Here is an 18,745-nt window from a genome sequence, read left to right as displayed (position 1 = left end):
CCTTTTAGCCAAAAAAAAAAAAAAGCACCCAAAATTTGAGAAGAATATCAGAATGATCAACTACTGAATCTCAGCAAAAATGGTCATCAGGCTCATCACTATCTCAGCTTCTCTTGAAAATTGTTGTGGCTATTCATTTGTTCATGTGACCTTTGGCTGCAGCAGGGAGTGATGAAAACAATGGTGATGGTATTAGAAAAGACAGTGATAATTGTGGTTGGATGATGCCATGCCACTTTGTGGAGGCTGTGAGTTGATGGGATTGGTGTGGGGTTGGGGGGAATTCTCATGTCATTTTCTTTGATTTTTGATGGCGCTGCATAGTATGTTGAGTGGGACTGAGTTAGGTTGCGAATTAATTTTTATTGTTGGCAAGTGAACTGAAATTTTGGGCATTGGGTTTTTGTCAAATTGCTCTCAAATGATAAGCAATTGATAACTTTATGAAAAGTTATTATTCAAAAAAGAGAATTTCTTAATTGATATTGAGGAATTACACTTAGATTCCTAAGGTTTACTTAAATAAAGATTTAAACCTTATTACTGAGAATAGATAATTAATTTTTACTCATTCAAAAATAAATAATGATAGATATATTAAAATTTTTATCTTAAATTTAATATCAAATTACACGGGATGTGATTTTTTTTTGCTTATAAAATTTAAGTAAATTAATTACATTATTTTAATATGTAATTAATGAATGACACTTCATTCGAGATGAATTTTTCAAAATAAATATTTAAGATGCGTAGCACTATTGATGTTGCATCAATCTTAATGGGTATTACAGTAAAATTAATTCCTTACTTCCATTCAAATGAATGAATTCACTAACGCAACATGGATCTAAATATTCATTTCCTAAATACTGATATGCTGTAACTGTCTATTTGATCAACAACATTTATAAATCCAAGTGTCTTTTTCTCTGCATATATTACTTAGATCTGATGACACATAAAATAATTAAATAACCGAAGAGTAAAAGTAACTCTTTTCGAAAGGAGTCTTTATTTTACCCATCTCAAGTTTTTATTATTCTTGCATCCACTCTAGTTTCATGACACTGAATGATGAAGCAAATGAGTGTGTTTAATTTGTGCGTCACTTTGGTTAATGGATTGCTTTCTAATTGGAATTATTAATAACAAAGCCTAACCTTTTTTTCTAATTTGGCATTGGAATTCTCCCCTGCAATGAGAGAAAAAATGTGATCCAAGCTTAGATAGCGCTGCAATGAAATTATGTTAAGGCAAAAGGTCCTGAAAATGAGATCCTTCTCGTAAGCTCCGGTTGTCTTCAAGCATTTTAATTAATTGCACCATGTGCGGTGTGCCTCTCCTTTTTCGGCTCATGCAACACCATTTATTTAACCAATTTTTAGAAAGCATCCCTCTTTTGCATTGAACCTTTATGTTCCATAACTCAGCTCTCTCATTTATTTGTGCCGATATTGGTTAAAGATCCTGATCATTGTGGTTACAAATTTCGAATTATTCCCTTAGGAAATAATAATTATTAAAATATCTTTTTTAAAAGATTGTAAATCTCAATTTACTCTTTATTTTTATTTAAAAGATAAGAAAAAAAAATAATGACCTGTTGATAAAAATTTAAATTTCCTTAAAAAAAATGAGAAATAAATATGTTTACAATAACTTAAGATATTTTAAAAATTGCAATTTCATGAGGAAAATAATTCAAAATTATGCCCAAATTTTAAGCCACACCAGCTGGATTTTTTTAACATACAGTGCCTAATTGTTTTCAACCTAGCTTCATCTTGAATTCAATCTGGATGATTAATCAATCAAATTACTAGCAATTAATGGTGGTTGCGGGTTCTCAGTCCTTTCATCTTGAAAGGATCAGTGATATTTCCCCCCCCCCCCCAGGTAGTTGTCAAATCACCATCCAAATAATGGAGAGGAAATTCTAGCCAAAGATAGAGAATGGAATCTGTTAGTTGGAAAATGAGTCCTCTAGATCATTATCGTTGTGTAAGATTACAGAAATCTTTTACGTTCAGTTGCACATCAACAATAGATGGCCAAACAAATAAATATACCATAGAAATCTTGAGGTTAAATGAATTCAGAACCCAGAGACCAGAACTAGCCATACTCAATTAGAACTCCTTAATTAATTAGAATTAAAGAGAGTTGTCAATTTTGTTGTACAATGTACACTGATCAGGGTCTTTCAAAAGGTTTAAGTACATAAAATTTGAAGTGAAAGCAACTGGAAACATGCGAAATGGCTGGACCTAAGCTTTGTTGATTCAATCCAGCTTCTCCAACAAAAGTGAAAGAGCTGGATCTGTGGTTAAGATCAGCAACACATTTGTACCAGCAATAATTTAAGACTTCACAAAAAGGATACAGACCGAGAATATAAATGATGATCCAATAAAAGCAGTTAAGCAACAATGAAAATTGAGCTATTCTCTTGCTCTAGACAAGTTTTTGTGGGAGTGAGGATAAGTAATTCAATTATCCTTCAATAACATAAGGCGGCGGACGACTAAATAGTTTAAAATCAAGCAGTACAACATGCGCAAAGAATTCTTTTAGTTAGTCGATGATGGAACAGGAAGTATATGTGTACACCAAACATTGTGTTTTTGTAAAAGTAACCATGAATTAGGCTGGTTAGAGCTAGAAACAAACTTGTAGGGACAATCTGTTTATCAACTGCATTTATACTTCCACTAAAACTTTTTGATATTGTTGTATTCGTAACGTATATCTGGGACTTACCAAGAGTAAGCATGAATTAGGTTGGTTGGAGTTAGAAACCTATGGCATCTCAGCTGTTTGGGCTGTCTGAGAGTTCAAACCAAACCAACCCAAATTTGAAGCTCAAACAGAGTTGATCCAAACCAACGCAGTTCAGGGATTGGTTATAAGTTCAGGATCAAATTCTTATATATTTTTTAAAAAAATTATGCTTATTATACAACTTCTGTTTCAACCAAATAAAATGTGAATATATATATTTTTGATACTGAGATGATCCTTACTGACTTGTATTTGAAAGAACAGGTGATAAGGTGTTTTACCATTCATTTCTCACTTGAGATCAAATATCTGGGAAAATTAAAGATGAAAACTCGACCAAATCAATATGTCATTGTTATATCACTACGAGTGGTTTTATAATATATAGAATGAGAATCAGAGTAGACCAGATGAAGAACACTATAGATACATACCTATTGACTTCGATGCATCAAAGCCAAGCATTCCAATCCAGATGTATTTGTTTCCTCAATCCACACTCCAACATCACTTCTAAGCCCCCAAGCATGCATGATCCCGTTTCAAAATTTGAAATTCAGAACCTCATAGTTTCCAATCCTTAAAACATTACCCGCCAACTAAAAAACAAAATGAAAGCAATATATGTTAGGCATAAGATAAGATAAACAGAATACTTAAATCTTAAGAAGTCAATAAGTGCCTTATTAAAACAATTAGCAAGAATATCATATTAATTCATAGCCATATGCCAGATGCTCCATTCCTTGTCATGATCCTCAAAGCTCTACTTGAAACAGACGAGGCAAAAAGAGAAAAAATCATAGGAACTAATTAAAAAAGTACTGAATAAATAAAGACAAATTGTAACAAGCCTTTAAATTGTTACCAGATTCAATTAAATCATTAATCTCCATCTCCTGGGTGAAATTATCTACAGGAGCAGCAGAGGATTGTAACCAATTATGTAAACATATTACTGCCTGAACTGTCTCCAGGCCCAATGAACTTTGAAACAAATCAAGAATCCGCCCATCAGTGTTAAATGAAAACTCAGATACTCTAATAAAAAATAGATCCCTCGCTATTAAAATAGGGTACTTCTGAGAACATACTTTCCACCATTTTAGATTGTTTGAAGTTGCCATTCGAAAAACTCATTAGTTCCCGACAAGTACCTATCATCTTGAATTGTCAGCTTAGTGCCATATTTTCCTTTCAAATACTTCTTATAAGGAGACCTCCACTCAGAATCATCTTTGTCTTTTCCATTTTCCATATCCGTTCCACTTGCTTGAGCATCGATAGGAGCTTTGGAGTCACCGGAAGTGTTCAATGCACCGTACAACTCATAAAGACGCGACAAGGGCTCTTTAACCTCTTTGATCATCTCTTCAACCTTAGGGTTATCATAAGAAAACCTCCGCTCACCATCCAACAAAATCGCATTTCCACTCCAATCGTTCAACTACCTCTTGACATAACTAATAGCATCACCATAAACACTTGAATTGAATTATCAACCGTAATTGCCAATAACTGTTTAATATCCCAAGTCAAGCAAAGAACTCTCAATTAGCTTCCCAATGGTCTCCCCGGCCCTTATCCGGAAGTAAAAAAGAAAATTCAGCATCTTCCTATGCAACTGCCATTCACTAGCCATTTAATTGAGACATAGGTACCCTTTGGGGATCCTCCCTAAACAGTGTTTTCAATTGCTGCCTCTAATATACCAACAGTTATCGAATCTGGGAGATTAAAACTAGCGCAAAGTGCAGACTAAAACTATGACAAAGTGCAGTTACAGAACATTAAAAAGTAAATGTTTTACCATTACCGTCCTAGCAATTGCCTTTCTGCAATTTTCTCCATCAAACTTCAGCACATCAAAATTACATGCTAAATCACTCGGTTTCGCTGCTTCACTCAACTCATCCTCTGACGATGCCTCCTCCGAAAGTTTTCCTTTTTTCACAATCAGTTGTAAGAGATTCATTAGCTGCTTCAACCGGGGGTATTATGGGAATTCCAATTTTCCTCCTCCGCCTTGTAAATTCCAAAGAATGAAAATCAACGAAAACGGAATATTTTCAACAGGTAATAGAAATACTGTCAAAAAAAAAATTTAAACGATTTTTTTTTTTTTTTTAATCTTACATGAGACAAATGAATTATTAGAATGTTGGATTCAATGTCTAGGGTTTTTCATGTACATGTGTGTGTGTACGTATTTGCGCGCGCGGATTCGGGTTCAACTTTTGCTCGTCTTAAAAAAAATACTGATTTAGTAATATTACGCTTGGGCTGCTGGGTCCAGGCCTTCGAAGTTAAAGCCAAGGCCCAGCACTCTCTCCACAGGTCTGGGCCTGAGCTTTTCGGCCATTTGTAAGCGAATTGTGATATTTTTGTTTTCCCTTTGTTATATCTCACGAGCCTTCATTAATCACTCTTATATGAAATGATTTAAAAGAACAAATAGCTTTTAAGTGCACCAAAGTGATAATTTTTATTAATATCTAATTTAGCTAATCTAATTTCTTAAATCTTAATTTCTTTTGAATTTTTAAATTATTATCTTTTCTCAAATATTGTATACTTTACTTTTGTAATCATGGAAATGAAGAGGCGTGAATTCTTTTTTTTTTTTTATGGTTATGACAATAATGGATAGAACATTTAAAAAGAAAGAGAGAGCTTATAGTGATTATGAGAGTTTTTTTTTCCATTTTTAAAATAGATTTTATTAGTTTTATATGGTACATGGTTGAAAAAAAGAGATAAAAATTATAATAAGGGTAATTAGGTGGGGTGTGTTAAGAGATAAAGATTAGTTTAAAATTTTTAATGGAATTAACTGAAAAGTGGGGGTTGGTGAAATATAATTAGAGGTTTAAATATATCATTATTCTTTCTTTCTAGGCCGTGAGGACTCATTGGGCAATTTGCATTAAGGGAAGATAAATTATTTGGAATAATCAATATCATTATTCTTATTTCCGGTTGAAAAATGAATCCTCTAAAATTATCATAGAGTAGTACGGAAATCTTCAAGTTGTTCAATTGCACCATCAGGAATGTAACTGAGGGAAGACGTCTAAATATACTATTAAAATCTTAAAGAGGTTAAATAAATTCTGAAACACAATTACCAGCTATGTAGGAATCATATATATACAGTCAATTTTGCTGTAGAATTCAATGCACCATTGATTAGGGTGGTCTCTAAAAAGGTGAAGTAGACAAATTTTCAAGTGAAATGCGACTTTCATCAATTAAATCCAGCAGCGAGTGAAAGAACCGTATCATCTGCATCTAATAAGATCAGCAAAACATTGGTAACAAAATGCGGATGGAGAATATTGACGATGCTGCAATCAAAGCAGTTAAGAGCGATAATTAAAATTGATCAAAAGACACTATTTGCTTAAAACCAGCCGGAAAAAAACATACAATTGACTGTTTTTGTTAGGTTAGGTCAAAACAGAAAGTATAAATGTGTGTGTATGCATATAAGGTTGTGAAACATTTTTTTATTTATTTATTTTTATTTTATAGGTTCTCCATTTTATATAGCATTGAGAGCTAGGTAATAACATTGAATGTTATGCTTACCATTTTTGAATAATCCATGGTGAACTCAAGTCATTGCCAACCAAAGAAGAAATAATAATGTCAAATTGCAAGTAGCATACTTACTGGGGGTGATGAAAGTTTGTATTGCAGTCCAAAAAGAAGTCTGAAAATAATTGATATGAATGGTTGAATCAAGAAAACTAATGTTTTATATTAGAATTGAGGACCCTTATACGGAGCCCAAGATTAGGGTTGTGGCACAACTTTGGTTTGAGCCCAATAGAATAAGAATTATTTTACATACAGAGATGACCACTGAGAGAATGCGATCCATCCTCCTCTTTCATCCGCTCAAACGCTTGCTGATACTTTGAAGCAGTTGCCAACATTAAAATAAGAGGAATCCGCCCATCTATTTGCTACAATCTGAATCTCGTGGTGCTCAATACATCTTCGGAACAGCTTTAGAAGGGGTATTATCGGAATTTGAATTTGGGTTTTTGTCCTTCATCTATAAAGAATGAAAATCAACAACGGGTATGCATTTTTTTTTTCCACAGATACTTGAAATACTGTCAAATAAAAGAAATTAAAAGATAAATCTCAGTGATCTTAAGTAAAAAAAAAAAATTGAAGTAAAAAGTTAAAAACATAAACTCGAGAGATTGAGAGAGAGGGATCAACAAGGCAAGATTTTAAGTTTTTAGTTTGTGATAGAAGAATTTGATCGCTTGACTTTTATTTTTATTTTTTAAATTTAAAAAAAAAGTTTAAATGAGGTAAATAAATGAGACAGCTCGTTTTGAGGTTTATGCCATGTTTAATATTGAGTGAGATAAATTTAAAAATTCTTGCGTATTGTAGAGAAAAAAAAATTATAGTTACAAGATAGAAAATAGTATGATAAATATGATTTTTAAATAATAATGTCAATAAATATTATTAATAATTTGAGATAAAATCAACCTAATTTTCAAATCGAATCGCAACATTAAATATTTGCCAACCCAATATCAGTGTAGGCATTTTGCGAGCAAGGGTTTAGGTTAATTTCATATGTCTTAAATAAAATGTTGGCTAATAATAATTTTGAAATGCATTACTTGAAAGATTTATGAAAAGTGCAGGCTAAAATGATTTAAAAAAAAAATAAAACAGCTTTTCAATGAGAAAATAACTAGTTTCTATAAATTTCAATGTATGATTTGTTGAGATTCATGTAAAGACGAATCAAATATGATTCAAATTTTAGTAAAGATGCATGCATGGCAACGTTTTTAAGGTAGGCCAAATTAGTATCGTTCTCGTTTCGGCATATGAACAATAGGTTAGCTCATAATCCAATCCGATCCGCTGAATTTGATCCGTATAAATCCGCAGTCGATGGATTGGATATGGATTTACTTCTACAAATCCACAGAAATCCGTGAATCCGCAAAAAAAAAAAAATAAAAAATAAAAAAAATAATATATATATATATATATCAATTAAAAAAATTATTATAAATTTAATTAAAAAATTATAAATGTGACATTGCATAGTTACTAAGCACTACAACATATCTTAGCCATTACCCAATAATAATATAAAATGAAAAATAATTAAATAATCAAATATACAAATATAACTTGTAAAAATTGTAAAACAAAATAAAAGCAAAGTCACACGCACTAGGAAAAGCAAAGTAACATAACGCCAAGTCACCAACAATTTGCAAACAAAAAACCCTAAGCTTCTCTGCCGTCACACACACTAGCAACACCCAATACTGGTTGGAACCGCGCGATTTCGGCAAGAGCAAGCCATCTTCTTTTCTAAGTCCATCGAGCCACTTCACATTCATTGGTTCTAGCTGAACAATTTTACTATCACAACCTTCAAGATCGCCACCCATACGACTTCTCCTGGTTCCCATCGTGGATGGCTCCGTAATCACCACTTTTCGACAGGCACAACAGCCTTGGTGAAGGATCAGACTGTGTTTGGTTTCCGAAACTTCGCCATTTCAATTAATTGTGGCTTTATTTGAACAATTAATTTCGGTGTTATATTAACGTATTATTGTAACTTTAGTTGAACAATTAAGCTTGGTGTGTTATATTTTGAAACTTTGAACGTATTATTGTATATTTATTTGAATAATTAGTCTTGATGTGTTTTATTTTGAAACTTTAAATGTATTATTTTAGCTTTATTTAAACAATTAATTTATTTAAATTTTATTCAATTTTAAATTTAATTGGTACCAAAATTATTTTTATATTAGATTTTTTTATTTCATTAGTTGGAGAGAACTAAAAATTTTTAATTCGAAAACTAATGCGCAAAATGGTGGATTGCATATGGATTAAGTCAAATCCACATCTAATCCGCAAACGTATGGATTGGATATGAATTGAGTCAAATCCGCATCCGATCCGCAAATATATGGATTTGATTTGAATTGAATTTTATCAATCCGTGGATTGAAAAATTATAATCCGCAAAATCATGGATCAGATATGGATTGATGTCCAATCCGTAAAATTCGATCCGCGAACACCCCTAATGAATAGTATGATTAACATGTATAAAAGTTAAAATTACTAAGCATGCAAACCCTAAAGTTTGTCTGTCGTATTTCATGTAGATTGTTGTTATCGATCGTCGTCGTCTTCTTCTATCGGCATGGTCATAAGAATGGTTTGCTCTCTTCACTTGATTTGAGATATATAAAAATGAATTTTACGTATCTCAAGACTGGTCCCATGGTCTAGTGGTTAGGACATTGGACTCTGAATCCAGTAACCCGAGTTCAAATCTCGGTGGGACCTGACTTTCTGTTTTTCGTTTGTTCTCTTCCTTAACACAATGGCTAATATTTTGAGCCAAAATTTTTTTGGGTCACTAAAAAACTTAATTGTGCATGTATTGCATGGCTTATAAATGGTTTTATTTCAATCTGTATAAGTATCCATCACCTCCCAATTTTACATACATTTGGTACCATAAGAGCGCTTCCTTGTCTCCACCAGCTCAGTAACTGGCAAAACCTTAACCGTAGTATGCCATCCTGAAGTGAAGCCCTGAATTTAGGGAGGTTGGAACAATCAACAAGTTATTTTATTGATTTATTTTCCCAGAAATTTGTGTCGCTGTGACAGTTTCGCAGCCCAAATCAACCATTTCGACATGATTTGTTCAGAATGCTCTATGCAACAGTCAAAACACATTTGCATCTCTGGAATTGTTTCTATACGAACATTAATTAGTGAAACACGTAAATCACATCACTTTCAGACTTCAGTCTATATTGTGTGCGATACAAGATCGAGTACAAAGTTTTCCTGTACACAAAACCAGGGTGCTAAATAACAGCTGATGTTGTAAAACTCCCAAAAAACTACCTAACTCAACTGTGTTCATCTACTTTCTCTCAATTTTCCAAGAATCGGAGAAATACAATTTACAAGTATCAAGCACAATCAAAACTGGATACCTAGTTTGAGCTTTGTAATCGTCAAATTCGATAAATGGAAAAACCTCAAATTACCAATGATTTTGAGTGGAAAACGAAACCTGAGATCAATGGAATGTAGAAGCTGAGAGCAATCATGCTGCAATGCAAAATGAGGAGCTTAATGTGGGAGGCAAGACGCAAATGAGATGAGGTCCAGGGGGATTGCAGCTTATATTTGCCTCTTCGACTCCTGGGAGTCCAAGTTGAGGGGGACGGACATAACCAGCAAGTAGTGGCACACATAATATAGAGATAACGATCCTTGAACCTGTCGTGATATGCAAGATGGTTAAGATGCCACTGAAATGAAATAAACAGAAACATTTTCTGGCAGCCGAAAGCTAATGGACAATTCCTCTAATGAAACTTAAAGTCAAATAAAGTAGTTCAGGAACCTTGTTTTGTGGGGAGAGATACGTAGCCTCTCTTCCTCCCAGCAATCATCCAATTGTCAGCATTAGCATTCACTTCATATAACACCTCATCCTGTTTTACAAATAATAAGTATAAATACAAGCATCTGAAACATGAGCCCAGAATTTTTAACTTCCATGGCAGCACTCAGATTTGATCATTTTAGCACCTGACTCTGTCTTCAACTATCTGGCCAACCAAGGTGAGGGTAGAATTGAGAATAAAGATAGCAAGGTGATTTAGAAAAAGTTTCACTTCACTTCAATTAAATTTTTATTTTTTATTTTTTAAAAGGGGAAAAGATGTTCTATCCTCCTGTTAAACGGCCCTGATCTCCAAAAAGACAAAATTCAACCAGCTATAAATTTAAGTAGTAAATTCACTTAACTTCATTTCTTCTTCCCCTGGCAAAAACGAAGAAAAAGAAGTCTAGGTCTCCTATTTTTCACTGTCTTGGTCTCTAAAAAGATGAAATCTCATCTCAACTCCACCAAATGATTGCATCAGGCACAGAAGGAGATTCTCAAATTTAAAGTCCTAACTCCAAATCAATTATAAAACTCACAAACATTAGTTGAAATTACGTTGAAATTACTTTTTTTTTTTTTAAAAAAAATTCTCTTATCAAGGTAACCAACCAGACTTAAATGTGGGAGAAGGGAGAAGAAAAGAAAACTATTGTAGAAGGTTAAACATTTGTGCTGTAATGCTAATGACTGAGCTATTTGATACAACTGAAAGCACACCAAAGAAGTCAATATAAATGAGACTAGTTTCCTGTTTCACTAGAAAGGCAAAGAGTATCACCACAGTTTTTAAATATATGGGAAAATTTTACGAGCAATAACACTAAGAAAAAATTGAACCTTCTCTACAGTGACACATTGAATTCTCTAATTTAGCAAGCTATTTTAACATCTGCCAAGAATGAGATATTCAATGACTTACATTGCGTTGGGAAGCTTCATTTTCTTCAAAATCCTTCAACCTTTCAACCCTCCATTTCATGCTAACAAGTTGCCCAACTCTAAGGCCATCAGAAGGAAGAGCAAGAAAACCAATAGCCAGGGTAGGATCAAGAACAGGACGCTGCAAGACAAGAGCACTCCGGAAGATCAGACCCTCCCTAGCATCCTCTGCTCCTGTGGCTTCTGCAGTCACAGGAGGATGTGCTCCAATAGTTCTTTTACCAGAAATTCCATATTGGATATTTAATAAACTATCCCGTCGTACTGCCTCAACTTCAGCTGTTAAAGCAAACAAGCTCAGTTACCAGTTATAACAGTCAGGCATTTTTAAATATGGAACAAAGCACCATTAAACAGGGAAAAATGAAGCCAAAATTCCTGGCAGATATTTTTTTTATCAGTTTGAATGCATGTAAATAGGCGAATACTTATCCACGATTAAAAGTCTATACCTTCAGGGGTTGTCTTCCCCAAGCATATACTGAACAGAATTCCGGCTTTAGAACTTGAAGAAATGACAAGTGGAAAGAAGCCTGAAGTTGGTCTCCCATCACCTTGTCTAGTATGAACAAATCCATCTTGAAGATCAAGCCAAGCGTCGTAGATGGTCAATGAGGCATTCACTTGCGAGTGAAGTATCACCTTAAAGTAACAGATGGAGTTCATCTCAAAATAAATAAAAGAATGATAAGAAAATTCATAATTTTTCCAATCAGACCAATAAAGTAAGGACTCCATCCAACTTCTAGTGGAAAGTAAGATCTATATGACAAGACTCTAATAGCATAAAAGGCACAACTCCGTCTCTTAGTCTTTCTAATATATAGTTCAGACAAAGCAGCTATGAGATTAGACAAGTGCTCAGTATGGCTGAAAAACCTCTTGCTAGCTACACCAACCTCTAGCCCTAAGCAAACTGAAAGACAACAAACTCAATTACCATACATTAATATCACAAAATTATAATTATTTGATACAAGCTCCAAACAGTTTGAACCACACTTAGACTCTCGGGTAAATACCTGTAGAAGTAAAGTACCATCACTGCATTTGTCAGCAACGCGTGTGCTCACATGGAAAGGGTCAGTGAAATGTACAGCTATCGTTCTGCACATCAGTGTCAGGTAATTCAATAAAATTTAGACAACCGAAAAACAAATTTGAAATGTAAACACGCAGAGAGAGGACACAAAAAAAAAATATTAAATTGCAATCAAAAGAATAATGGAAAAAGTGATTGCCTCTCAAATATTTGGTTGTGGCATACTCCAAATTGAAGTTTTAGAGCAATTGTCCTCATTCCATCCACAATGCTCTGTCTCTGAGGGGTGACTGCCCAATAAAAATGCATCACATATATTATTGCCAATACAATTGAAAACAACAAAAGAACTATATGCAACACGCACACAACACTAAACATTCGATAGTCATCCTTATTCCTAACCTGAAGATGATCCTCTTGCGAGACTATTGTTGATGGCACGAATTGGTATCCACAGAATAGACGTCAAGTTACTGGCCCAATCTGGAAGTTGTATTCTACCATCATGGAGATGCAGCCGCTCAAAGTCTTTATTAATATCCAAAGAGCAGTCTTTTTGAATATTATGACAATTTTCCAAGTTAGATAATTTAATGTGACTCTCCATCTCAACGAAATGTGACTCCTCAATTGTCAAACCTGGACCAGTATCAATTTGCAAGATGGCACCTTTTAAGGAGTAGTCAATAGGCTGTACTATTATCCCCACCCACTGAGCTTCATTTATCAGCAAAGGGGATGATATAGCTGCAGCAAGATCAACAAGAGGTCTTGGATTGAAAACCTATGGAAAAAAAAGGATTTGTTAGACAGCTAAAATAGTACATATAATTTTCCCAACTTGAATGAAAGACTGCCAACTTGATCCCAAGTCATGTTCTGCTTAAAAATATGAAAGATGGCAGTGGAAAATCTTATGGAAAGAAAGGTCCTATTATCAGAATGGTTATAGAAATGGGATGCAGACTGCTTTTAAACTCTTCAAATCCCAATTTGATACTTTTGTTGAACAAGAGAAACTACCTTCAAGATAGGCCTGGTTGGCTTTTCATAGCTCATAAAATCATCACTGTCTGCAGGGCCAACCTTGGAAAAACTATGAGATCTAAATCTCAAGCGCCCAATGTGCCCAGTAAGAGCCCCCAAGACATATGAACCTGGTTTTTGTGGTGGTAAATCAACTGTGATTGTATTTCTACCTGGCTTTAGTACAGTTGCAGTAGATGTGTTTAATGCCTGAAACATCAGATATAATTATTGAATCATCAAGGTGCAACAACATATGACTCATTGACTCATCTGTACTGCACTGGAAATGAATACCCTTATGCGTACAAATACATACCTTAGCACCTTCATCAGCATTATACGTAGCCATCAAAGTGAGACTAAGTGTATCAATGGTTATATCATCAGGAAAACCACTCCAAACAGTTACAGATAGAGTACCAGGGTCACCATCACATAACTCCAATGGTGGCCCAGGATTACCAGAAAAAGTTATTAGAGATGATACATCTAAAGGTACAGGATCCTTCATTTCACCATAAGCAAGACTAATAACCTCTGACTGGAAAGCTTGACGCTCCTTTGTAGAGAATAATCCTTTATCAAGAGAAAGCAGTCTCACACAAGATAATAGGTAGCCAGCTTCGTCATTTAGAATCTTCTGACACTCAGCTAAATTGGGTAGGACTTCAGCCAATAAATCCTGCCATCCTTCTCCTGAATAAAGGGCACAAACCTTTTCATAAGATTTTGCAGCTTGATCATAGTTTCCATGCTTGAAACAGACAGCCGCAATTTCCCCATCAAGGACCACTCCATGTCGTTTCCACCACGAACAATGATAATTGTTAGCAGCACCTTTGGTTAGCTCCAAATACTTTTGCTGCCATGGAAAACAAATTAAATCAGAAAAAGAAAAATGGGAGACACGAAATGAATGCAGCAAAATCCTCTCAGAAATGAACCATATCCTGGATATAAGATACTGCCAACTTTTGTTGAAGTTCGTTCAAATTTTAATTTACACTAAGCTATTTTATTTTAGACTGGTTAATTTTAGTTTAAACAACCCCCCCGTCCCCCCACCCCCACACCAAAACAAGAAGCTATTAAAAAAAATATATATGTTTTGACAATCTTCAAGTCTGCCCCCAGCCAATCAAAAAATTCAATGCATCCCCCATTTTCTGTTAGTTTTACCTGTAGACTAACATTGACCTTTGAAAGTACTATAAAGTACATAATAAAAAATTTAAAATAAACTCATAAATAAATAAATTTAAAACCCAATAAATAAAAACAAATACAATTCATTAGACCTCAATAATCAAGATCCAAAAATTTTAAATAGTTATATACTAATTGATTAGTTACTAAAGTTCATATATGCACGCATTAAAATAAAATCCACAAGAAAAATCAGAAACAACAACTGACCACCTTTACAAGCAAACCCACTTAAATTTAACAACCCAAACTAGTCAAACCCCTTGGCCATGCGCGGCCAAGCCTACGAAGCCATTCAACCCCCCCCCCCCCCCCCTTTTCCTTTGCTAGGAATATTTATTTATTTTACAAATATCTAAGAATTTTAAATATATATAACATGTTTCAATAATTTTTAATTGTAAAAAGACAAAAATGCCTTTTATCAGTAAAATCAAATGGTAGTTTGATGGAAAATGGGGCCATATTAGTGTTTTCAAAAGGTTGGGGACTTGAAGATTGTCAACTATTGTGGAAATTAACCCTTTCAAACACCCTGAAAATTTTTCTGAACTAGACTTGGGCCATCAAAGGAAATCGATCAGATACACCCTGATTATAAGTTGAGCATGGGAAACTTTTTAATAAAACTGCTGTAGTTCTAATAAACAAAAAACTGGCTAAGTTCCTCTGGGCTAAGAACTACACAAAATGAAATAGTCTTATCTTTAAGAAGAAACTGCATGATCTGCGCAGCATTACTTTAATATACCTCAAACTCCTCCACAGATGACAAAGATTTCAATAGATTGGGATTCGAGATTGTCTGCCGTAAAGCATGCTCTGAGGCAACAAAAATCTCTGCAAGTCTCATAGGTCGATCGATCGAGCTTTCAAATCCAGGAGAAGAGTTAGTACGCGACATAGAAACTGCCTGCACTTTATTTGATGGGGACATCCTCAACGATACATCTGGACCTGATCTGCCAATTAACAACATGCCACTTAAATAAGAACCTACAAATCTCAAAAGTATAAAAAAGAAGAAGAAAAGTTAAAAAAAGGAAAAAAAAATTGCAATTCATTTTCTTCATATCACAAATTTGTGTTACCCATCAAATATTTCAAACATATTTCCAGCACTAAGAGAAGCCCTTCGACGGTTAGCCTCACGCAGAAGTACTGAAGGCTCAAGAGGCAAAGGTTTCCTATGGATACCAAAGTGCTTGACCCTGGGAGTTGCTTGAAGAATCAACTGCAAAGCATAAATATGGCCAAGTCTTTCATGTCTTATGAATTAAAGTGACGAAACATGCCAAAAGAGATAGAGCAGAGAAATTACATATATTTTTATCAATAAAAAAGAAGTAGCAAGAGTGGACCAGAATCTACAAGCGAAACACACACAGCCTCGTAATATATTCACGCACACACACACATATTAAGCTGCTGTATGTGTATGCACACGTGCGCGTGGATATTAAGCTGCTATATCTGTCTTTGCTATGTAGGCAGAATTTATAAGAAATAAATTCTAGAAATGTAAATGCAATTTTCCAATATAGAAACAGCATCAGCACCGTAATCATGATGCTGTGAAATTGTTCCAACTCTTTCTTCTACCTCTTACAAGGCGAAAATATGTTTGATTAGTATAAAGACAGCTACAGAGATTCACTATCTATACTCTATAATACAACTACAAAAGACAAAGCTAGCGGTTCCGTGAAGACCATTTTGTTTTAAAAGAAGTCATTACTCTCCCTGACGACTAACTGATAAATCTAAACAATGAATCCTAGATTCACATAATTAAAATGTATGATTGCTACTAGTAAGCGACAATTAAAAAAAAATCATGTTTAACTTAGTAATGAACGAATAATGTGGGATGAAAATAAACAAAAGCAAGACACTCATTGGGCTGAAAATACACATAAAACAGCACAATAATGTGATGCTTTTACGAGATTAGAAAATCGACATAGTAAAGCTAATCCTTTGCTATTCAAATTGAGAACTTGCCTTTTCTTTTGCAAGAACTTCAGCAGAGGCATCGGCGGGAACTAAAGGCCAAACTGGTGGCTTTGGCCAAGGTAGCATACTGAGAGATGCACTGCTCAAAGGAAATGAACACATTAACAACAGAGCAAAAAGCCACAAAATTCACAAAGCAACAAGAAGGTAAATATTTGCAGTAAGCAGAAGTAATTCACCAAAGTCAACACACACCAAAGTAAGTTGCTTTTAGAATAACATAAAAGTCAGCCAAATCATAAAAGGCTCAATGAAATTGGTCATAAACAATTCAGATTGTACCTGTTGACAGGACTTCTTTCTATATCTGTTCCATGTCCAATTAGATAGGCAAGCCGCATGAACTGCCATAAATACAAACCTATTTAACCGAAAAGCATTTCTATATCAAGTTCGAAATAGATAGAAAACAAGTTTGAACACTCAAGATTGGTGTGAAATGCTACAATAATGCATTCAGACAAATGTCAGCATGTGAGAAAAAAAGTTTCTTTTCTTGTACAACTTGAATTCTTACATAGAAAACCATTCAACAATAGCAAATATCATATAAAATTATCCCACATAAAAAATGATAGGGGTTACCTTAATCCTACATAATGAGTAAAGATCACCCAGAAGTCGATAGAACTCCTTTTCTATATCAGGTGCCGCAAGTCCATCATTATATTGAGAAGAGGTTGCATCGATTAAAGCCAAACATGCAGTAATTACCCACACTTCTCGCATACAAAAAGGTAATATATCCTAGAAAAACTCCAGGTGAATAGAAAGAGAGAAGGAGGCCAGGGGAACAAGGGGTGGGGTGGGAAGGAAGAGAAAACACAAAACAAGATCAGAACTAATACTCCTCAATACAAAGAGTAAGTAATAATAGAGAGAAAAAAGGTAATTACATGAACAAAAAGATATCGGATACCTCATGTTGTGCCAGGGCCTTTGAGAAGCTAATTATAAATGGATAACCCCTAGATGCAACCTCAAAGGGACGATTCAACTTGAATAAGAGCTGCAAATTACCATATATCACCGAGATATGGTTCAACAATATATACAGAGAAATTCCTATAAGAGACTCAAAAAGTTGAATCAAGTACAGATAAATACACATTGACTAGCAAGTTAAATTATATGAATGTATTAGAAGTTTGAAAACTTAAAGCACTTAGTGATTCTCTCTCTTTCACACATGCACACACATAAATAAGAATGCTGCCCAAGTAAACATTCTATGAAATTCAGATATTAATTAATAATTGATACTAAAATTTATCTACAAAATTTCACATCAAATTAAGCAAAAGAATTGTTCATACTACATGTGAATTTTTGTTCATATCCGAGCATGTCTATATTACGAATTTGGTTGTAATAGGTTAACACATAATTTATCAAACTGTCAATTAAATGATTACCCACAAAATCAGAGTTAAACATCAAGGGAATTGATTATTGCTACGGTTGATTAGGTGGGCACAACTGAACAGTCAAAGTCAACCAAGCATAGATATTACTTGAGACTATTTAATTCAGTTCATCCAATGGACAACTAATTAAGGTTTAATTAGTAGATCCCAGTCTTGCAAACCTTTGATTGACAAGCAAACAGATACTGTCTAAATTCAAACTCTCTGAATGAGTCGTCTTGAACAATTTCCGTCAATGCTTTATTTCCAGGATTGAGCAGTGCAGCTTCATCATCACCACGTTCAACGCCTCCAAATTCTTTATGTTTCCCATTCATATTAACTGCATAATATTGAAATAATTCGTGATCCATTACTACTGAAGAAGATGTTGGGAAAAAGCACACAAAGCTTAAACAAAAACAGGGAGCATAAAAAGTTATTGGCAAGACACTGCTACAGCAATCCAGGACATTCTAAAATCATCACCAGTATGATCCATATTTCTTAAGTTATATACAAGAATCTGACACATTCAATAACTCCCTGATGGAGGTCATTTTAGCAATTGTCAAATGTAGAAACAAAACTAGGATAGTTTCAAGATTATTCACAATGCCTCAGAAAAATATAAGCTGCTGAAACTAAAGGATTCAAGAGGCAATTTTAATAATTATGGGAAGCTAACAATTCAAGTTCCCAATATGTCCTTGGGATAATTTTAATAGTTTTTTCCCCAATCATATTTAATCAGATCAAAATATTAGATTTTTATTTCATTCAAAATCTCTCTTAAAGACAATTATGGGTTCATTAAATTCACAG

The 18,745-nt window shown here is 34.2% G+C and overlaps 1 protein-coding gene and 1 non-coding gene across 2 annotated transcripts in view; one reads left to right on the top strand and one right to left on the bottom strand.

Moving 5' to 3' along the window:
* The first annotated feature begins 9,078 nt into the window (after positions 1–9,078).
* Positions 9,079–9,150, top strand: TRNAQ-CUG. The gene has a single exon. It is a non-coding gene; the product is annotated as a tRNA-Gln (tRNA).
* Positions 9,151–9,601: 451 nt separating this feature from the next.
* The window catches only part of LOC18054177 (trafficking protein particle complex II-specific subunit 130 homolog), an 11,868-nt gene continuing 2,724 nt past the window's right edge, over positions 9,602–18,745 (bottom strand). Inside the window, 16 exon segments of the mRNA XM_006451890.2 lie at positions 9,602–10,104; positions 10,232–10,322; positions 11,199–11,497; positions 11,671–11,860; positions 12,241–12,325; positions 12,460–12,550; positions 12,666–13,047; positions 13,287–13,499; positions 13,609–14,154; positions 15,250–15,460; positions 15,590–15,732; positions 16,503–16,593; positions 16,797–16,858; positions 17,100–17,261; positions 17,434–17,523; positions 18,103–18,296. Of these exon segments, the coding sequence (XP_006451953.2) occupies positions 9,929–10,104; positions 10,232–10,322; positions 11,199–11,497; positions 11,671–11,860; positions 12,241–12,325; positions 12,460–12,550; positions 12,666–13,047; positions 13,287–13,499; positions 13,609–14,154; positions 15,250–15,460; positions 15,590–15,732; positions 16,503–16,593; positions 16,797–16,858; positions 17,100–17,261; positions 17,434–17,523; positions 18,103–18,296 (3,026 nt within the window). The 3' untranslated portion in view covers positions 9,602–9,928.

Source organism: Citrus clementina, unplaced genomic scaffold (genome assembly GCF_000493195.1).
Source record: "Citrus clementina cultivar Clemenules unplaced genomic scaffold, Citrus_clementina_v1.0 scaffold_1, whole genome shotgun sequence".
Classification (NCBI taxonomy): domain Eukaryota; kingdom Viridiplantae; phylum Streptophyta; class Magnoliopsida; order Sapindales; family Rutaceae; genus Citrus; species Citrus x clementina.
This window is presented reverse-complemented; position numbering and strand designations above follow the sequence as displayed.